General features: G+C 35.5%; 1 protein-coding gene across 11 annotated transcripts in view; it reads left to right on the top strand.

Moving 5' to 3' along the window:
- Nucleotides 1–23,110, top strand: part of TSC22D1 (TSC22 domain family member 1) — a 131,771-nt gene that overhangs the window by 32,114 nt on the left and 76,547 nt on the right. For 2 of the 11 annotated variants that reach the window (XR_006888978.1, XM_046663762.1), the window contains one exon: nucleotides 862–5,747. The exons of 5 other annotated variants lie outside the window; for them this stretch is intronic. Coding sequence is in view for 2 of the 6 variants with exons in the window: in XM_046663762.1 (XP_046519718.1) it covers nucleotides 862–949 (88 nt within the window). In the remaining 4 variants the exon portion in view is untranslated. Of the gene's footprint in view, nucleotides 1–861; nucleotides 5,749–23,110 lie in introns of those variants that run through there. 4 more of the 11 variants (XR_006888976.1, XR_006888977.1, XR_006888979.1 and 1 more) reach the window with 4 other exon arrangements.

Raw genomic sequence — 23,110 nt, 5'->3', positions numbered from 1 at the left:
TGATCAGATGCTATGTGCTTTGAACTTCCTTCTCTTATTTACCTTATTTTATTCCTATAATAAAGCAAACTTTTCCAGTATCTTTATCATCATCTATTATTGGGTATATCTTACTGCTTTAATTTCTGCATTGTAGACATTAATGATTATTTCCTGGTCCTTCTTGACCCAAAACCAAATGATCATACATTTTAAAATGTGTTATAAAAGTCTGTATTGTCTGTGTCCACTATTCTGCCCTCCCACTTTTAAATATGAGTGCTTGGAGAATAGATCTTTTTCAGTGACAGTAGCCATAGCTTGATAAAATTAGGTTTAGCTTTGTATTGCTATAATATGGGACTGTAGTCTGATTAATTCTTTAAATTACTGAAGACTTAAAGCCCAAGAACAAATTCAACTTCTTAGACAATTCCCAAGGTTTAGTAGCATTCCTGTTAATATGCTTGATTATTCTGTTTCCACTTTTCAATCCATCTTCTTCTCTTTGACAGAAGAATTAACTGGAACTCCTCCTCTGATATGTCTGAGGTCGAGTGACTTTCCCTGTCCCTTTAAGACAACTATGATCTTGTTTCCAGTCATAATTTATCACTTTTCGATTCCGTCTTCCACTTGAAGTTGAGTGGTTTGTCATAGAATGTGTTATAGCTTAGACCAAGATAGGTCCCTTCTTAATAGTTAACTGAGGAATGAATTAATCATTTGTGGTGACAGACTTCCAAAATTCAAATTAAGAAGGCACTAAAGAAAGTATGCTCAAAGGTAGCTCCTTTTTATCCTGAGGATAAGTCATTACAAACTCAAATGACCAGAGAATGTAATTTCTTAATAAGAATTTTTTCTTAAATCTATATTCAGCTCTCTATTTCAGTGCTTCTCTCCTACCAGAGGTGCAAGGAGTGATCCTAGAACCACAGATACAGCCAAGACCACGGAGAGCTTTTGACGTCAGGGGTCCACTTTCTCCACTGAACCCTTGGAGGCAGAATATCCAGCTTCTGGAGAGAGTGGGAAAGGATAAGAAACAAGTGGGTGCTTTCCATTATTTACTTGGGTTTATTTATAGATTGGAGTGTCCTTCCATTGCCCATTTAATTCTATTGGTAAACTCCTTGGGTTCATATAAGAACCAAGTGGGGCTGCAATCTGTTTGTTTTTCTAAGATGCTAACTAGTGCCCATTCAAAAAAAAAAGACTAAGAATTTCTTTAATTTTCTCTCCAGATAATTAAAGCAGTGGATGATTTGGGGCACTTGATTTGGTGAATGCCTGTGTAGTCCACAGGAATTATACAAAGGGACTATTTGCCCGTTTTAGCCTTTAATGGTGTTAGTGGACTTTTAAGTGCTCTTTTATAATCCAGTAAGTAAGAAGTTTCTGTATTTCATCTTTGGGCCAACTGGACATCTGAATTCTCCTAAATTACACAGTCTGATGTCCAGGTGTTATCCTACCCTATTAGTGAGAACTTTTTGTTCTTTTTTCTACCTCAAACTTTAGGACTTCATATTAATTAGATCTTTTAGAAGATGCAATGATAATACCATTATGGTTTTACTAGGCTTCATTCTTTAATAAGATAAATATGAATGAATATGAGTTTCAGGATATAATATCCCTGAAAGTTATGTTAAATATACTCACAAATAGTTTTCCAGTCCCTAGGAATAATATTATTTGTGGCAAAAGAGCCATGTCCTAGATTTTTCCCATGGCATTAAGATAGTTATCTCTTAGTTTGTTTGATGCCAGGGGTAGGGTGTGATTCCAGGAAGTTCTTATCATCTACAGTGGGTAGAACGTGAACTTGGTGCCTTTGGCAAGTTTTCATTTTTCCTTGGTGGATTCCTTCTGTGACTCCAGGTATCTTGATAATGGGAGACCGGTTTATTTGTTCTCTAATTGCCCAGATTTCTTTCAACTGGTAAACATCATACTTCTTCAGCAAAAGGAACTCTTCTAGCAGAGCCTTCATGGATGATATCTGTCACACATGCAGCACCTCCAGTTTGGAAGGCAGTGGTGAACGGAGCCATGCAATGTATCTAGAAGACACCAGGATGAGAGAGCCACCTGATCTTGTCATTTATAAACTTTAAGATTTACTCTGGTGTACTCTTGGTCTGGAAACGGAAAGGCTCAAATAATGAAATAATTTTTTCAGATTGGAATTTTACGTGGCCATGAAAATATTCCTTTCTATTCAGAAGACTGAAATAGAGAAAGCACGAGAGACTCCTTTCTTTTAAAAGCAGCTCTCTGTATCTGTTTCATTTAAAAGATTTGTGGGATTGAAAATCACCTTAGTGAAGCAGGCAAATTTTTTTTAAAAGCGTAGGAGATTCAAAAATCTTAATGAAACTGTTTTTTGTTGCTTGACACTGAAAGGAACTAGTAAATAAAGGGTAAACTTCTTAATTATTCCCAAATTACTTTTAATAGTAGGACACACTCTTAGCTTATCTTTTTCTGGTCTTGAGCCTTATTCTTATTTGTCAATCAACACAGATTCCAGTAGAGAAGTAGAAGAGACATCTTTTGAGATCATAATAGCTTAGTTGGTCTTCTAAAGTAGTAAATACCTGTTAAGCTTGAGGTATTGTTTTGCATTGAAGGCGTACTCAAGTTTGAAGGATACTGAAGGAGGGCTATTTGAGAGAGCAAAGGCAATTGGTAGTATTAGAATAAGCCTCTAGGTGTCAGTAAGTTGCAAAACAGTTATCCAGACTATCAATTAATTGATGCAATTAGTTATCAAAATGTTTCTGTTTCTCTCTTTGATATCTATTAACTGGTCAGTCAAAAGCTATTAAAGAAGTTTTTAAGTTACCTGATGCTGCCAGTTTTATTTGGTATAAGTTTTAAGAATAGAAATTCCAGAGTTATTAATATGAAAGCACTTAAAATATTTTAGGAATCTTAAAGGTTTTAGAAAGCACATTTGCTAAGTTATAACCTGGCCTTTAATCTTTCTTGGCTATATGTGGGACCTATATTTTCCTCATTAATTATAAATAAATTTTTGTATGTATAATACTTAAAAGTAAGTTTAAAAGATCAGTTTGAACTAAAATTTCCCTAGAGAGCTCTGCATTCCCATAAACGATTACAGCTTTTTATGCTTGATTTGTTTTTGTTAAATGTTATAAGACAGTTTTTACAAACACATATAAATTAAAAAATAACCACTTGACATTTTAGAACTCAGGGGAACTGAAAGTGAAATTTGTTTGGAAATTATATTAGGTGAACTCTTTGAACCAAAGTATAAACCAGTTTATGGCCTGTGAGGTTATTAGCCTTTTGTTTCAGCTTTGAAGATGAAAGTGATTTAATCTCTTAATCTCATGCTTTGATTAAATTTTAGCTCTGTTCCTTAAAGTGTGCAAAAGAAATGTAAGTGCATTTCTATTCACCTCATGCCACTAAAAGCTATTTAAAAGTGAAACTTTTTGTATATTAATGTGAACTGATTTGTTTATTTAAACTTTTATTTTGATACATTTTCCTTTCAGATTTTTTAATATTTCGTGTCACAATATGCAATCTTATATTTTCCAGTGTTTATTTTATGAATATTAATATAAGATAATTTTTTTCTAGAATGACTATAATTGTGTAATATTTGTATTATGTGATCTTTTGAAAACTAATAAATATTTTCTCCATGAAAAAAATGCACTTACTGATAAATGGCTTATTTTTGTTTCAGGAGTAGCAAATGAAAACTGCAACATTATTTTTAAGTGTATTTTAATTTTATGTGTCTTCTAAATATTTCTGAATATATATTCTATCCTTGTATATGTTAATATTTTTTGAGAAAAAAAATTTTAAACTGTTAAGTTAAAATTAATTCTTCACTGGGTCATCCAAGTGCCAAGTGTTATGAAATAAGTGATCTATTTGGTCTATTTTTGCGTTTTCCTAATTAGCTTCACCTTAACTTTGTTTCCAGAATTGGATTTTTTTTAGATGCTGTTTTTGTATGTCAATTTTGCGAACCATTAAAACTCTTGAGTTAATATTGTAAATATCAGGAGTAATATGGTCAAATCTTTTGAAGAGAGATTGATCAAAATATAACCCCTTACAAAATAGCATACAAAAGACAGTTCCTCTACTCAGAAAAAGAAGATTTGAAAATAGTGACTGGCTGGAAAACTGCCCAATTCATAAGAGCTAACAGGAGAAGAAAAATGTTTTATATTTTAGTATTCTGCTTGAACAAATAGTTGTAGAAGGAGAAATCTTGACTTAAGCATCTCTTGCTTTTAACTTTATCAAAACAACATGGAAAAGGATAAAATTTGGTTTTAATGATTCTTATCTTGATAGCTACATAAGCTTAATTGAAGCCAGTGGAGTAATTTACCTTTTCTATGTAGAGTCTGCTAGAAGCAAGAGGATTTCTCTTTTGATTTGAAGAAAATTTAACTAAGAAGTGGACTCCAGAAATTAAAAATAAATATTATGATGGGGTCCTAGGCAAGAAATAAAAGTTGAATTGATGATAACTTGTGGATTAAAATGAAATAATTTGGTTCCTCAAAGAAATTAATACTCTGAAAAAATAAGAATTATGAAAGGAAATTGTAGTTTAGAATAGCTGTTGTATTTGTAGGGTGGGAAAGAAAGCTAAAATTCATGGCTTTATTAGTCTGGTAAGTTTGGAAAAGATGAGTTAAAGATTCTGTGTATTAAATTTTTTATAGAATTAAAGCCATTAAAGGTTTACAGATATAATATATTTCAATGGAAGGCTTTATTTTACTTGAATATAGAAAATTTATAAGCCTTAACTATATGTGTGTAAAAGGATGGGGTGTGGGGGGTTAAATAAAAATCCTGCACTGGAAACTTTGAACATATTGTAAAAATAATGGTGAAATGAGAATTTTAAATAATTTAATTAATTTTTATTGCATGGACTTTTTTCCTACACCATCAATAGCGTCAAAATAAAAATATTACAGAATGTTGAACATGGCTTACCTTTATATTTGAGGTATAAGAACATAGTTTCTATTTTAAAAAAGTAAATGTTACATAAGCAGTGTGACTGCAAAGTACTGACCTTCTTATAGCTTATAAATGTGTGCACAGATCTGATTTTACTTTGCTGTACTGAAGCAACTGAGCAAAATGTCAGTGCTTAGATATCCTAAGCAATTTCTGGCTTTCTTTTTATTCAGGCATTTTTATTTCCCATTAAAAAGATTTTATCTTAATTTAGTCCTAAAATGTGAAAGATTTGTGTTTCCAAAAATAAGCACAAAGGTGCTCTAAAGTGTTTTTCCACTAGTATGTGCGTCTAAGGTCATTCAATGACTGCAATAAGAAATGTTAGGGCCCTTTGACGTATGCATCGGAGTTTTGAGGAATTAGGATCAAAGGGATCTCTACTTTAAGAGGTAAGGTATGGCATAGGTAGGAAAATGTTCAAAATGTGTTCCGTGTAATGTCTGATGATAAATTGAACTGTAATAGATATCCTTGGATTTTCAGACAGATGGTAGAATTAGGAAAATAATTTTTCTTAGAAATCTCTCCCAGAGAAGAGAAGTGGATAAACCACAAATTTGTTTTTGTATGACTTTGGAATGCGTTTAGAAACATATATCCAGACATTGTACCCTTTGTGTACTTGGCCTCTTATATTCCAAGGCATCTCCCACCCCTGCTCTCTTAGTGTTTGTGATCCGTATTTAATTTAGTATTTCTTAACCCTGAGCACTATTAAAGTTTTGTACTTTGATGGAAAGTTGAGTACATATTCCATGAGATAATTGCCTGGCTTCATTTTTACTGTGAATGCCTATTTTTATTAAACAATACCTAGAACTTAGAAACCAATTAGCTGTACTGAGTAATCTTTATTTTGGTTTGAGAAATTAATTCGAGTTTTATAAACATTCACTTACACCATAACTCAAGGGAATCTTAAGGATGAAGAAATAATATTGTTGGCTAGTATATAAAATCAGAAGAAAGTTATACTGTTATTCTCTACGGAATATTAAGTAGGTTCAAAGAGTCAAGTGTTAGCATAATATTTAGTATATTGAGAAACAAAGGAAAATGCAATATTCAGTACAGATGAGCTAGAAAAATCTAGGATTTTATTTCTAGAATTAAATTACTCGTATAATTTACTCAATAGATGGCAACATAGAAAACACAATAATCTTCTATCCTATCTTTTAGTTCTTTTTGTAAGAACACCAGCTTGTGGACATTTGGCTTTTATTTACAATAGTTTGCTGTCTATTCCACATCAGCCTTTACGTAGGGCAAATGGTAATGTTGATGAGAGCTGTTGATAGAACTCACTACTTCATGAGGTGGCTGATTCCATGTTCAGGATGCTCTAATGGTAAGAAGTTGATCCAGAAGTGCTTCCGTGTCATTTTTTATTTGAAAATTATCTTAGAAGCTATCTAGTTTAGCACCCTCATTTTATATATACAAGATAACATCTAGGAATATCACATATATTCTAATATCACACAATTGATAAACAAAATGTCTGTAGGACTCAAGTCACTTGACTGCAAGCTACGAGATCTGTACTTGACTGCCACCTCATGTTGATCCTAGTTCTGGACAACACAGAGCAAGTCTAATTCCCTTCAAATATGACATCCTTCAGATATTTTAAGGTGGCTGTTTACTCCATCAATTCCAAGCCTGTCTTTTTTTTTTTTCCCCTATGGATTAAGTAGCTCCATTTTTTTTGCTCTTATTCATGTACCATGGTTTTGTAATCCATAAAGGTTTTGTGGATCTTCTCTGAACATGCTTCAGTTTATCATTGTTTTTCTTCATATGTGACACTGAACCAAGACAGTACAGGTGTGTTCAGCCTGTGTTTGGTCCTGGAATACTCATGCCACTTTGTTTATCCTTACATATTTATCTAGTAAGGTGCTTAATTTTATTCATGCTGAGATTCTATTGGGCAAAAAGTTATATAGTGATATGCAAAATATTTTGTTTCTAAAAATTAGGCTAGAATTCTGTTTATGCAAAGGCTAATGTGCACAGTTCAGTGGAAAAGAAAAAAATTTGACTAAAGGTAACAGCAAAGACCTTGATGAGAAACCAGTCAAAAAAGTATGATCTTGGAGGCCAGCCTGGTGGCATAGTGGTTAAGTTTGTGTGCTCCACTTTGGTGGCCTGGGGTTTGCTGATTTGCATCCCCGGTGCGGACCTAGGCGCCGCTTATCAAGCTGTGCTGTGGCAGGTGTCCCACATATAAACTAGAGTAAGAAGGGCATGGATGTTGTTAGCTCAGGGCTAATCTTTCTCAAAAAAAAAAAAAATACGATGTCCGTTTCAACCTTTTATTTGCTTTCTTAATTCTGACTCAACCACAAGTTCCATATTAAATGACTTGTGTAATGTAAGGTTATTTTTCAGATTGTTCTTGCTAATTTAAGAGTAACCAGGCCCATTGGTGCTAAACTGTTGACATGTGACTGACATTGAGAAGAAAATAAACTTGTGTTGAGTAACAAAATGAGAAATGAAAGGCAGTCCTTCAGTGGAACAGTTTGGGATATGTACCAAACAGCAGAAGATGGTGAAGAAGTAGACCTGGAAGTCTGAGTTTGTGGCCCAAGTTCTAATGACAGCATAGTATTATTTTGCCTCTTGAAATATAGTGCAAATAGCTCTGCTATAGCAATGTGTTGTTTTGGTATAACAGCATTTTAAATTACCAGTTAAATACTTAGGTCCCCCCCCCCCCACACACACACACCAATTTTAAATTGAGCTCCAGGAAGATACAGGTGTTTGTTTAATGGTTACCTGTACCTCTTAGGATATAAGTACGTTTGTTTGCGAAACATTGGTTTGAGGTAGGGTATAGTCTACCTTACCTGAATTAGAATTTTAGGGTAAATAAGGGAGAAGGAAAAGAACAGACATTTACATGCCTACTCTGCACTTTTGGGTAGGTGCTTTATGTATATTTACCTAGTTTAATCCAGCTGACCTGTGAGAAGGGTAATTTTTTCATTTTACACAGAAAGATACTGAAGCTTAGAGGTTATAAAACCTGCCCAGGGGCACATAATCAGTAAGCAACAAAGATGGCATTTGAAAGAGGATCTGTCAAAATCTAAATTCTATTGCACTTCTGATTGCCAAACAATACATATTCTTAGGAAGATTTCATATAGACCCTCAGTGTTTAAAGTAGATAAAAGGGATATTTTACTTAGTGTGCAGTTTTAATAGACTCTCTTAAAAGAGTAGTATTAGTTTTACAAAAAAGTTGACCAGAAAGTACAGAGTTCCCCCCATATACCCTGTTTCCCCTCCCTTAGTTTCTTCTATTGTCAACATCTTACTTTTGTGTGTTACATTTGTTAGAGTTAATGAACTAATTTTGATACACATTATTAATTGGAGTCCATAATTTGCATTAGGGTTCACTCTTGTGTCTTACAGTTCTGTGGGTTTTGCCAAATCCGCACTGATCTGTATCACAATTATTGTATTGTACAGGATAGTTTCACCGACCTACAAATGGCTTGTGCTCCACCTATTCATTGCTTCCCTCCATTTCCACCCCTGGCAACCACAGATGTTTTTATGTCTCTACAGTGTTGCCTTTTCCAAAACATCATATACTTGGATATGTAGCCTTTTCAGACTGGCTTCCTTCAGTTAGCAATATACAGTGTCTTTTTGTGACTTGATAGCCTATTTCATCGTATAGATCTACCACAGTTGGTTTTTTCACTCATTCTTGAAGGACATCTTGGTTGCTTCCAACTTTTGGCACGAATAAAGCTGCTATGAACATTTGTATGCAGGTTTTTGTGAACATAAGTTTTCAACTCATTTGGAAAAATACATAGTGTGATTGTTGGATCTTATGGTAAGCTTTGTAAGAAACTGCCCAACTGTTTTCCAAAGTGGCACTACCATTTTGCGTTCCCACCAGCAGTGAATGAGAGTTCCTGTTGCTCCGCATCCTCATCAGCATTTGGTGTTTGTCAGTGTTTTGGATTGGAGTCACTTTGACAGGGGTGTGGTGGTGTCTCGTTTAAATGTACCATTCCCAAATGACATGATATTGGGCATGTTTTCATATGCTTATTTTCCATCTGTATATTGCCTTTGGTCAGGTGTTTGTTCAGAGCTTTTGCCCATTTTTTCTTTTTCTAAAGATTGGCCTGAGCTACTATCTGTTGCCAATCTTTTTTTTTTTCCTTCTCCCCGCAGCCCCCCAGTACATAGTTGTTTATTCTAGTAGTAGGTCGTCCTAGTGCTGCAGTGAAGGATGCCGCCTCAGCATGGCTTAATGAGCGGTGCCAGGTCTGCACATAGGGTCCAAACCGAGGAAACCTTGGGCCACTGAAGTGGAACATGTGAACTTAACCACTTGGCCATGGGGCCAGGCCCTGCCCATTGTTAAAATCGGTTGTTTGTTTTTTTATTGTTGAGTTTTGAGAATTCTTTGTATATTTTGGATACTAGTCCCTTACCAGATAAGTGTTTTGTAAATATTTTTTCCTAGCCTTTGGGTTATCTTCCTACTAACAGTGTCTCTTAGAGAGCAGAAGTTTTAAATTTTAATGAAGTCTCATTCCTCAGTTTTTTCTTTAATGGATCATGCTTTTGGTGTTGTATCTAAAAACTCATTGCCAAACCCATGGTTACTTAGATTTTCTCTTACGTTATCTTCTGGAAGTTTTACAGTTTTGAGTTTTACATTTAGATCTGTGATCTATTTTGAGTTAACTTTTGTGAAAGGTTTACGGCCAATGTTTAGGTTGATTTTTTTTTTTTGCATGTGGATGTCCAGTTGTTCTAACACCGCTTGTTGAAATGACTGTTCTTTCTCTTTTGAATTTTCTTTGCTCCTTCTTCAGTGATCAGGTGACTGTATTTGTATGGGTCTATTTTGGGGCTTTTTATTCTGTTCCATTGGTCTATTTTGCCAGTACCATACTTTGGTAAGTCTTGAAGTTCGTTAGTGTCAGTCTTCTCACTTTGTTCTTCTTCAATATTGTGCTGGCTATTCTGGGTCTTTTGCCTTTTCATAGAGACTTTAGAATCATTTTATCTATATCCACAAAATGACTTGCTGGGATTTTGATTGGGAGGGATTGCATTGCATCTAAAGGTCAAATTGGGAAGAATTGACATCTAACAATATTTAGTCTTTCTATGAACATAGAATATCTCTCTATTTAGACCTTTGATTTTTCATCACCATTTTGTAGTTTCTTCTTCATTAGATCTTGTACACATTTTGTTAGATTTGTGTCTAAGTATTTCCTTTTTTTGGGTGCTAATGTAAATGATGTGTTTTTAGTTCCAGATTCCAATTGTTCGTTGTTGGTATATAGGAAAACAGTTGACTTTACCTGTATCTCACAACCTTGCTATAGTTGCTTATTAGTTACAGGAGTTTTCTTCTTGCTGTTTAGGGATTTTCACCATACACATCACGCCATTTGCAAACAAAGACAGTTTTATTTTTTCCTTCTCAATCTATATACCTTTTTATTTTCTTTCGTACTATATTAGCTAGGACTTCCCAGTACAGTGTTGAATAGGAAGGGTGAGAGGGGGCATGCTCCTCTTGTTTCTGATAGTAGGTGGAAAGCCTCTGTTTTCTCACTGATAAGTATCATGCTAGCTATTGGTGTTTTGTAGATATTCTTTATCATGTTAAGGAAGTTCCCCACTAGTTCTAGTTTCCTCAGTTTGTTTTTTTTTAAATCATGTTGATACTGGCTTTTCTCAAGTGCTTTTTCTGCATCTATTGATAAGATTATGATTTTTCTTTTCTAGGGTGTTGATGTGATGGATTACATGAATTGATTTTTGAATGTTAAATCAGCCTTGCATACGTGGAGTAAATTGAACTTGGTCATGGTATATAATTCTTTTTGCACATTATTGTATTTGATTTGTCAGTATTTTGTCACGGATTTTTGTATCAGTGTTAATGAGAGATACTGGTCTGTAATTTTCCTTTCTTTTAATGTCTTTTTGTTTAATTTTGATATTGGGTTGGCCTCTTAGAATGAATTAGTAATTGTTCCCTCTCTTTCTACTTTCTGGAAGAGATTGTAGGTAATTGGTATCACTTCATTAAATATTTTGTGGAATTCACCAGGGAAAATATCTGGGCTTGGTGCTTTCTGTTTTGGAAAGTTATTATTCACTCAGTTTCTTCAATAGATGAAAATCTATTCAGTTTGTTTCTTTTGTGTAAATTTTGGTAGATTGTATCTTTTAAGGAATTGGTCTGTTGCATCTAAGTTATCAAATTTGTGGAGATAGAGTTCTTCAAAATATTCCTTATTATCTTTTTAATTTCCATCAGATCAGTAATGATTGCAACTCTTTCCTTTGTGATATTAATTGTTTGTGTTGTCTTTCCTTTTATTTGTTAGCCTGGCTAGAGATCTATCAACTTTATTGATAAAATAACTGGATGATGGTTTTGTTGATATTTCTCTATTTTACTGTTTCCAGTTTTATTAATTTCTGCTCTAATTTTTATTTCTTTCCTTCTGCTTGCATTATATTTTATATTTATATATTTATATTGGTTTTCTTTCTAAGCACTGTTTTTGCTGCATCCTAGAATTTTGATAAGTTGTATTTTCATTTCCTTTTAGTTTGAAATTTTTCTAAATTTCTCTTGAGCCTTACCCCCTGCCCCCAATGTGTTATTTAGAAATGTGTTATTTAATCTCTAAGTTTGGGGTTTCCCATCTATTCTGTAAGTATCTACTACCTGTTATTGGTTTTTGGTTTAATTCCTTTGCGGTCTTATAGCGTACTTAGTATGATTTCTATTCTCAGTTTTTTTGTGGTGTGTTTTATGATGCTTAATCTTGGTGAATGTTCCATGTGAATTTGAGAAGGTGTATTTGATGTTGTTTGATGAAGTATTCTTTAGAGCTGTCAGTTAGTTCCAGTTGATTGATAGTATTGTTCAGTTCAGCTGTCCTTACTGATTTTCTTCCTGCTGGATCTGTCAATTAGTGATAGAGTGGTGTTAAAGTCTTTAAGTATAATAGTCGATTCATCAGTTTCTCATTTCAGTTTTATCGGTTTTGCCTCACATACTTTGACACTCTCTTGTTAGGCAAATACATATTAAGCATTGTTATGTGTTCATGGAGAGTTGACCCCTCCATCATTATGTAGTGTCCCTCTTTATCCCTGATAACATCTCCTTGTTCTGAAGTCTATTTTTTCCGAAATTAATGTAGCTATTCTAGTTTTCTTTTGATTAGTGTTACCATGATATATCTTTTCCATCCCTTTATTTTTAATCTACCTGTATCTTTAGAGTGGGTTTCTTATAGAAAACATATGGTAGGTTCTTGTTTTTTTTCTATTTTCTTTGATAGTCTCTGTCTTTTAATTGATGTATTTTTAACATTTACATTTTAAGCAAATACTGATATAGTTAGATTAAAATCTGCCTTGCTTGTAACTTTTCTATTCATGGCTCTTGTTCTTTTAAAATTTACTTTGCTGAGGCTGGCTCCGTGGCCGAGTGGTTAAGTTTGCGCGCTCCGCTGCGGCGGCCCAGGGTTCGGTTCCTGGGTGCAGACTTGGCATCGCTCGTCAGGCCACGTTGAGGTGGCGTGCCACATCCCACAACTAGAAGGACGTGCAACTAAGATATACAACTGTGTACGGGGGGAGGGTTTGGGGAGATAAAGCAGGAAAAAAAAAAAAGGAAGATTGGCACCAGTTGTTAGCCCAGGTGCCAATCTTTAAAAAAAAAATAAAATAAAATTTACTTTGCTTTCCAACTTTTTCTGTCTTCTCTGAGACTATTTTATATAATTCCATTTTCTCTCTTCTTAGCATATCAATTATACTTCCAAAAATTTTTTCAGTTGTTGCTCTAGAGTTTACAATGTATATCTTACAACTAATCCACCTTCAAATAACACTATACCGCTTCATGGGTACTGCAGGTACCTTATAACAGGGTATTCCCACTTCCTCCTTCCCATCGCTTATGACACTGTTGTTCTTTACTTCACTTTTTTTTTTTAGATTGGCACATGAGCTAACATCTGTTGCCAATCTTTGTATTTTCTTCTTCTCCCCAAAGCCCCCCAGTACATAGTTGTATGTATGTTCTAGTTGTAGCTCCTTCTAGTTCTGCTATATGGGATGCCACCTCAGCATGGCCTGATAAGTGGTGCTAGGTCCATGCTCAGGATCTGAGTCAGCGAAACCCTGGGCCACTGAAGCAGAGCATGTGAAGCCAACCATTCAGCCATGAGGCTGGCCCCTTTATTTTACTTCTTTATAAGCTATAATCATCCAGTATATTGTTGCTGTCATTTTGAACAAACTGTGTGTTAGATCAATTTAGAATTTTAAAAATAAAAGGTTTTGTTTTGCCTTTATTTCTTTAATGCTATTCCAGAGGAAAATTGTGTAGTCCCATGACCAATATATTTTAATTTTCTCTGAGGAACTTATTTTAGTATTTCTTTCAGGTCAGGTCTACTGGTGACAAATTCCCTCTGTTTTTGTTTGAGAAAATTTTTTTTCCCGTTCACTTGTGAAGGTTAATTTTGCTGGATACAAAATTCTAGATTGGTAGCTTTTTTTTTTGTTTGTTTTTTTCCAATGCTTTAAATATTTCACTCCACTCTCTTTTTGCTTGCATGGTTTTTGAAGAAATGTCTGATATAGTTTTTATCCTTATTCACCTATAGGTAAGGTTTCCCCTCCCCTACTTCTGCTCAGGCTTCTTTCAGGATTTTTCCTTTGTCTTTGATTTTCTGAAGTTTGAATATGATATGCCTAAGTGTAGATAATAGCTGTCCCTTATGATCTAGTGGTCAAGATTTGGTGCTCTTGCCATTGCAGCCTGGGTTCATTTCTTGGTCATGGAACCACACCAGTTGGTTGTCATACTGTGGTGGCTGTATGTTGCTAAAAATTGTGCCACTGGTATTTTAAATACCAGCAGGGTCTTCCATGGTGGACAGGAGCTTCCAGACTAAGACAGACTAGAAAGAAGGACCTAGCCACCCACTACTGAAAAAATTGGACATGAAAACCCTATGAATAGCAGTCGGGCATTGTCTGATAGAGCACCAGGAAGTCAGCAGATGGTGCAAAAAGACTGGGCAGGGTTCTACTCTTCTGTACAGAGGGTCACTGGGAGTCAGAATCAACTCAGTGACACTAACAACAAAGTGTATATATTTTGGTGTTTATCCTGCTTCATGTTCTCTCCTGGATGTGTAGTTTGGTATCTGTTAACAAATTTTTGAAAATTCTCAGCCGTTATTTCTTAAATATTTCTTCTGTTCCTTTCTCTTTTCTCTTGCTGGTTCCAAAATGCTTATGTTATTTCTTTTTAAATTGTCCCACAGTTTTTGGATATTCTGGTTTTTTCACCCACTTTTCAGTTTAGGAAGCTTCTGTTGATGTATCTTGGCACACTGATTCTTTCTTAGATGATGTCCAATCTACTTATGAATTGCATTCTTTATTTCTGTTACTGTGTTTTTTACTTAGAGCGTTTCCATTTGATTCTTTCTTAGTGTTTTCACCTATCTGCTTACATTACCCATCTCTTCTTGTATATTACCACTATTTCCATTAGAGCTTTTAGCATATTAGTAGTTATTTGAAATTTTTGGTCTAATAATCTCTGCCATATCTGAATTTGGTTCTGATGCTTGCTTTGTATCTTCAGATTGTGTCTTTTGCCTTTTAGCATGCCTTGTAATTTTTTGTTAAATGCTGGATGTGACGTATTGGGTAAAAGGAACTTGGGCAAATGGGCCTATAGTGTGAGGTTTTATGTTGATTTGGCTAGGTGTTAGTCTGTTTACCATTCGTTGTAGCTGTAGCTGTATATATTGGAGGCTAAAATTTCCTCTACGCTCTCATCTTTGGGATGCTTAGAGACTCCTTTATAAATAGCATCTGAGCCTTGCGTTCCTTCAGTTAGAATTCCCTGTTGGTGTGGTGAGGTGTGGGGGAGGGAAAGTGTTCTGTGGTCCTGCCATTAAGTCTCAGTCCTGTAGGAGACCCTGCTGTGGGCTTTCACCTTCCCAAGTGCCGCCTGCCCCCCAACCCTTCTTTCCCCTTAAATGAGACAGGAAGGGTAGAGAGGGCCTGATTTGGATATTTCCTTTCTCTATTTGGTTAGGATTTGATACAATCCATTTTGGTTAGCCTCTGGCAAACTAGTTTTCCTTGAGGGCCGACCTTCGTTAAGGATAACTACATGCTTCCGGCACATTTCAAAATGGTTGGTTTACCTCTCCTGGTCCAGAAGCAAGAGGATCTTTTTCTCTTCTTTGCCCTGAGAACCCAGTGGGGCTTCTGGAGGTAAAACTCATGAAGGGGTGGGAGGCCCCATGAGGTTGGTTTCCCAGGCTTTTTTAATCTCTCAAGTTTATGCACTTTCAGTCTCTAGCAGTTAATCAATTCTCTTTAAGTTTCTCTACCTTTTGTTGGCTCCACTTGCTCCGGTGGTGGTTTCTGCTTCTGGTGAGCTGCAGTTTTCTGTATTTGCCTAGTTCTTCAGTTTTTGAGGTGGCAGTTTGTCCTGTGACCTCATTTCTCCCATAGAGCTAAGAGGAGTTGTTGATATTCATTTCAGCTTTTTTCTTGTTGTGTGCGCTGGAGTGACGACTTTACTTGTTGGACTGGAAACTAGAAGTCAGTGTGCATTTTTAAATATTTGAATTTGCCTTCAATTTAGCTTTGAGTCCTAACACCTACAAGTCATGGTGCTGTACTAGGAGCCTTCTAAATCATTAGCTATTTAATTTGATTCATTTAATCTTACTGAGCATTCATCTACTAAATTTCATTCATCTCCCAAGCATTGGAAATATTAAGATGCTTCTATCTCCGTACCCCTCTTTTAAAGGGCTGTTTTTCATTGTCTTCTAGAACCTGGATCTATCTCTTGTATCTTGTCAAGGACTTTGTGTCTTTACTATTGTCTCTGTTTATGAGCAAATCTTCCTCTCTACTGGATCATTCCTACTGCGTCTAATTAGGCCGTCATATAACATCTTAAGAAAAAGAAACCACCTTGACCATTTCCCCACCCTCTAACTTTTACTGCAATCTCTGCTCACTTTTATTACCAAGAATTTTCTATTCATATTGTTACAGTTTCTCAAATTTTATTTACTTTTCAATCTATTCCAATCTGGCTTTTGCTTCTAATACCTCTATGACTGCTCTTGTCCACGTCACCCAAGCGCTCCCTCTTGCCAAATCCACTGGACACTTACCTGCTCTTTCTTACTTGACCTTTTAGCAGAATTCAATGTAGTTGATTGCTCCTACCTTCTGAAACGCCTTTTTTGTGCCTTCTGTAACGGCATGTACTTCTGGTTTTCCTCCTAGCCTTTACTTAGTAATTGCTGTTGCTGGTCTTACTCTTTTCTTCCAACTATGAAATGTAGTTCAGTGCTCAATCCTTGAACTTTTTCCCTCTCTTCTTTTCCGTTTACACTTAGGTAAACTTAGCTATTCCTGTGGCTTAATACTTTTTCTTTTGTTAACTTTCCCCCAATTTTTATCTCCCTCCCAGCCACCTGCTCAAAGCTCCAGTCTTGATAACCACTAGGATAATTAAAAAATTAACATGTGCAACCCTGAACTATTTTTTCTCTTCATCTTCTTTATCTCACTGCAGCACCACTGTTTATCTCATGATGTCAAAAACCATTGAGCAAGCTCTTCCTCACCTCCCATATACAGTCTGTTATTCGTTAGTCCAGTTGTTTGTTTTTGTATTATTTTTACTTTAATTTTTTTTTACAGCAGCTTTAGGTTTACAGAAAAATTGAATGGAAAGTATGGAAAGTTTCCGGTTAATTCCCCCTCCCTCATTTCCTCTACTTACATCGTACCTTAGTTTACTACATTTGTTACAGTTGAGCCAGTTTTGATAGTCCATTGAAGTCCATAGTTTACGTTAAGGTTCTCTCTTTTTGTCATAAAGTTCTGTGGGTTTTGCTAAATGCATAAAGTCATGTATCCACTTCCAACTTTACCCTTACTCCTGCCCGCCAGCCAAGCTTGGGTTTATTTCATCTAGTCTCTAAAATGTTTAATTATCCGTTGCCTTAGGGGATTCCCAATGACTGGAATGCCCCTGTCCCAGCTTTTAAGTCTCAGCTTAAATGTTTCCTTTTTAGAGGTGACTTCTCTAGTCACTATACCTAAATTCTACATCTTGATTTATTCTCTTATTCTATTGATTTCTTCCTAGTATTTTTCTCAATTTAAAAGTGTATGTTGTTTGTCTATTTATTATTGCCTGACTTCCTGAGACTAAGAGTCATGTCTGTCTTGTATATTGTTTTTTTACCACCTTCCACAGTAGTTGCCACATACTAGGCACTGAAAAAATATTTCAATGAAGAAGACGTAGGCAGCCTTTGAGATGCCCAAATCTAGTGAGGGAGATCCACACACAAACAGGTAAACTGTAATGCCGCCTTAATGCTGTTGGATGGTTGTTTAGTGCTGGAAAATAAGCATTGAAAGATTAAAAAAGAAAAAACCTTTGGTATTGCTACTAGTGTGAACTAGTGACTACAGAGGTCAATTTATGAATTCTTATTTGCCTAGGCTTCTTAGCCATAAATAAGTTTACTTTTCATTATTTGATAACGTGGAGTCAACATAACTCTCATCCTAGCAGTCCCAGACTTAGGGTCTTTAGTGTCCCAAGAAACCATCAATCTCTAGTGACAATAGGGGATTGTAGGGGCAGTCGCAAGCCCAGCAAGAGGTCCGACAGCTAATTGAGCGTTGGCTCTAAAGTCAGTGTTTGCTTTTGAATACCCAGTGCTGCCACTCACCTTGGGCAAGTCGTTTAACCTTTCTGTGCCTCAGTTTCCCCACCTGTGAAGGAGCTAATAAACATACTTACCTCACAGGGTTGTTTCGAGGATGAAATGGACTAATATATATAAAGCATTTACTGTATGCCAGATCCTGCAATAAACTTGTGTTTCTGTTATTATATAAAGGCCTTCTTATTTAACTAAAATTTTACTGCATTAGAATACACTTGAGCGTATTTCTCAACAGATACCTCACTTCCTACTTTACAGATAAAGACACAGACTTCGTTCTCCTGATACCAAACATAAATCTTACCTTTTCAGCATCCATCCTTTCATCCTCCTATGCTCTACATCACATTACCTCTGCTTTCTTAGATGACTTAAGACTTTTTTATTCCTTCTTTCTTTTCATATGTAACTTTTTACTTTCAACTAGATCCTTCTTATATGCATACAAATATCTTAAAGTCTCTCCAATTAAAAAATATTATATCTAACTGTAACTGCTGCCTCACCTCTTCCTCTGTGTACCCAAACTTAAGAACTGTCTATAACATTCCTTCCGTTTCTTCCATTGCCACTTCTCAGCCCACTCCAATCTTGTTTCTACCTCTTAATAACTTCACTAAAATAATGTTACTGAAGTTATTATTGGCCTTATCACCAAATCAAATGGACAGTTTTCATACCTTGTCAGATGTGTGCTCTCAGTAGCATTCAGCGCTATTGATGGCATTCGCTTTTGACGTTTTTGGTTCTGTAAGTCTTTACTCCTCTGATTTCCATGTATCTTCTTAGCTGGTTCTTAGTGTCATTTGCAGACTGATTCTCTGTATACTGAGGCTCATTTTATATATTGGAGTTTCTGAGGCTGGGTCCTTGGTCATTACCTCTCAATTCTTCGGGTGTCTCTATCCATACCTCAGATCAACTACCTTTCTACTGATGACTCAAGTTTAACAACATGGAGAAATAACACTGAGAAAGTTAATCTAACTTCCTAGATCGATCTACCTACCTGGCATCTTACTGTGTGTGCCCCAAGAGCACTTCAAACACACTTTATGAATTTATGATCTCTCCTCCCTCAAATGTGAACTTTCTTTAGCATTGTTCATTTTGGTGAATATCACCCCCATCTATTTAATTATGCTTGCCAGGAAGCTAGGTCTCCTCCTGCATATCTGTATTCCTCACACCACCTTTACCCAGTCCGTCATCCAGTCCTGTTGATTTTTGTGGCTAAAATATCTCAACAACCTATTTCTCTGTTTCCACTACCCTGGCTCAGTCCATTATTTCCTAACTTGAACTATAACAGTTCTAATTGAGCTCCTTGTATACCCCCTTGTGCTAATTCAATTCATTCTCCACAGTGCAGCCAGAATGATGTTTCTCAAGATACAAGTTTAATGATACTTTAATTAAAACACTCAGTTGACTTCCTATTGCTCTTAGGATCCATGGATAGGATAGAGACAAAAATCCTTAGTGTAATTTGTAAAACCCCGAAAGACCAAGTCCCTATTTACCTCTCCAGTCTTACCTTTGGCCACTTTTTGGTGTTTGTCTTGCTCTCTTGTCCTTATGTCTCAGGTCAGTGGTCATTTCCTTACCTCATAGTGCCATGTACGTATTGTGTCGTTGCTTATAGGCATGTTTTCACATTTTTGTGGGCCATTTCTCCATTTAGCTAAAAGCTCGCAAGAGACCAGGGATCTCGTGTGCTTTTGCTTACCATTTGCCACTGCTTGGCACAGCAACTGGCTTATACAAATCTTAAGATGCCGCCTTATTTTCCCTTTACCAAGTAAAAAGGAAGAAAAGTAATCAATGAAAGATAAACTCACAATAATATTGAAAGCCTTTTCTATAAAAGCTGAATTAAATTGAGCTTTAGTATTCTCTCCCAGCCCGTGCCTTTCTATGATGACAAAAGATATGTTATTTAAGAAAAAAAATTCTAGAGTCTTGTTTCTAGGCTCTGATACTTTATAAAAATAATTGACGCTTATAATGATTCCACTACTCAGAGTTCCAAAACTGAAAAGTTAGATTTGTTTCTAACTTTGGAAACATATTCAAGCTAGTTTTGATTTTGCTTTATGTGCAGCTTTGATGTCTTTCTGAACTATCAAGTGATTCTGACTTGTGATCATCTCTGGGAAGAGATATTTAGTGATAATTTGAGTATAAGAACAAGAATTTTGATGTGTAGTGATTCATTCCTTGTTTGCTTGTCTGGCTCTTCATTTCTCTCATACTTTGTTTCTTATGGGACGATGGCCCACTGTCAGCATTTCTGTTTTCATTCTTTAGTTCAGGAGGTTTTCCTCTGCACCATTCCCTCAGGGGGTCGAACAGGTCGTTTCCTTAATAGATTTAATTTTTGTCTTGACTCGGTTTACGCTTTGTGTTAGAGAACTTTAGAATGGAAAGACTCAGTTTGCCATTTAACATGGTATGTTTCTCAGAGGAAACTTTAAAAATCTATCAAAAAACCTTTTTGTAATTTTAGGGCCTGTTTTGCTAGGTTCTGAACAATAAACTCTCCTGGTAGCCTGGCATTTGGTGGTTGGAATAAACTAATCACTTGAGCCTTTTGCAATCACTTAAAATACTCATTAACTGTGAGTCATTGTTTTGAAATAATGTACATTATAGCTCTTTTTGTTTTTCTTGCTTGAATTGCCTAACATTCTTTAGAACAGCTTTCTGGCAGTTGTGAGCTTAGTGTACATTTTTATTCTAAAAATTGGGTGGTGTCAAAGTACATTGCTGGACCACAAACCAATTTATTCCCATCCAGTCGAATTGGTCCTTTTGTAGAGCAAAAAGTACACTGAAGTATAGAACTTTTTTTTTCTTGCTAAGGTACCAATAAGTTTATTTTGAGAAAATGTGCATGTTTGAATTAATAGGGAACTAATTACCTCTGGCATCTTATAAAGCTTGTAAACATGTTTCTTTGCTAAAGATGGTAGTGCATTTCTTTAATTTCTCTATTAAGTTCATAATATTCCTTTGAAAGCAGAGAATAACCTTCACATTTAACAAGTTAAAAATCAGTCACTAATCTCACACTTACTAAAATATATCTGAATAAAATAGCTTATTAAATACTTCCTAAAATTTCTAAAGTTTTAATTATAAGAATTCGGTAATTTTTTCTAAGTAATTTTTCTTCACACATTTTAAGTATGTAGTCTACTATTTCAGTTGGTGGCATTCTATTATTGTACGCGTATTCTAATGTCTTCATGGAAAATGTGACAATAATAGTGAACTCATGTTTTTCAATGCTATTTTTCAAAGGGCATTAAAAACAATCTTATAGGGGCCGGCTCCGTGGCCGAGTGGTTAAGTTTGGGTGCTCCGCTGTGGCGGCCCAGGGTTCGGATCCTGGGTGCGGACATGGCACTGCTTGTCAGGCCACGTTGAGGCGGCGTCCCACAGCTAGAAGGGCCTGCAACTAAGATATGCAACTGTGTGTGTGGGGGGGTGGTTTGGGGAGATAAAGCAGAAAAAAAAAAAGATTGGCAACAGTTGTTAGCCCAGGTGCCAATCCTTAAAAAAAAACAAAACAATCTTATAATGGCTATCAGGTTTCTAAAAATAATCAGCTGCTCTGCTGCCACTTTTCATATGAACTGTTAAACCACAGCTTTGGTATCTTAGTTGTAAAATTTAGTGCATTAAAAACAAAAAGAAACCAATAATCACCTCTCAGGATTCACCTTCTTTGTTCTCTGAACTCTTTGTGTTGGTAGTGATAATATAGGACTGTCTGAGTGAAGACACATTTTATGTTATCTAATTAAGTAGTCTGAATTCCAAAACCTTTGTTTAAATATATTACATTCATCCTCCTATGAGCCAGTTTGTTAATAAGTCTGTAGTGTATCTCTATTGGCAAATTTAGATTGCCATTTTCACTGAGCCCGCTAAAAACATCAGGTGACTTATAACAAAGAAGAGGTTATCCTGAAAGAGTCAACACCTCCTTTATGTTCTTGGAAATGTATTCAGTTGTGACATGAAGGCTCCACTAGAAATGAAGAGATTTATATGTAAATTCTAGCTTTATAAATTTTGGAAAATTGGATACTATTTATTGGCTATGCTTTTGGGCATCATCGTTTTTTCTATTTAAATTTGGCTTCTTGATAGGAAAGAGATAACCAAGTTTGTCTCATAAATTTTTAATTGCTTACCTCTATAAGTCAAGTTATTTTTAGCTCACCTCTAATATAAGTACATATTTTGGGTATGCAGATCTGAGAGGTTTTTTAGACATTTCAGTATAACACAAGACATTTCCGTACAAATCACAAAGTCATGGGGATATTTCTAAACATTTATCTGTAACATGCTTCATTGTTTTTTAAAATCTTGGTTAAACTCTTTATGACAGTAATATGAATCTGGTTCTATGGTCAGTTTATTCTGACACTTTTTTTTTTTATGGCTGTCAGAGGTGGTTGACAAAGATACATATATTCAAATGGCAGTGATTCCTAAATCATGATACTAAGACTTTAATATCCTCCAGCATTTATGCTGAGGATTTTGGTGATATTTCGATAGTCCCTAATCATCTGTCCTTGCATTTGATTGGAAGGTTTTAAGTTTCTACCATTTTAAGAAATGGATTAAAAACCTGATGTGCTTCTTTTGGAAGATTTTGAAACAGGTTAAAAATTTGGTTTCTAAGTTTTTGAGTGTGCAAATGAGAGGTTTTTAAAAATTACGCTCAACCTCTTTAGAACAAATCACAAAATGATGGCGATGACTTGAAACATCCATCTTTAATGTTCCTTTCCCATAGGAAGTGACTCTAGAAGAGCAGTCACATTCTCACAAACTGCTCAAACATTCCTTTTATGTTGAAGGTCCAGGTTTAGTGTGTGTTGTTTTGAAGATTCTGCTTGGTGGCTTAACTTCTTGTTGTCACAGAAAAGATGAGCATAGTTTGAACGTTTTTCTTTCTGTAAAAGAAAAATCCAAGCCCATCTTTTAAGTTCCGCAAGACTTTTAAGATCTTCAAAATAGGTAACTAGTGAACTGTATGGGGGAAAGGAATTTTCAGCCACTCCCTATCTTGTTAAAAATATCCTGATAATTCTATTTTAAAGGTTTTTTTTTTTTTTTTTAGATAAACCATGTTGATGATATCTGGAACAGTTAGTGCACACTTCTTATTTCAACTTCTTTGTTGGAATAACTTGGCTATGCCTAAATCACTCATTGAGTAG

Source organism: Equus quagga, chromosome 6 (genome assembly GCF_021613505.1).
Source record: "Equus quagga isolate Etosha38 chromosome 6, UCLA_HA_Equagga_1.0, whole genome shotgun sequence".
Classification (NCBI taxonomy): Eukaryota; Metazoa; Chordata; class Mammalia; order Perissodactyla; family Equidae; genus Equus; species Equus quagga.
Note: the sequence above shows the minus strand (reverse complement) of the source record. Positions and strands in the feature narration are given on the sequence as shown.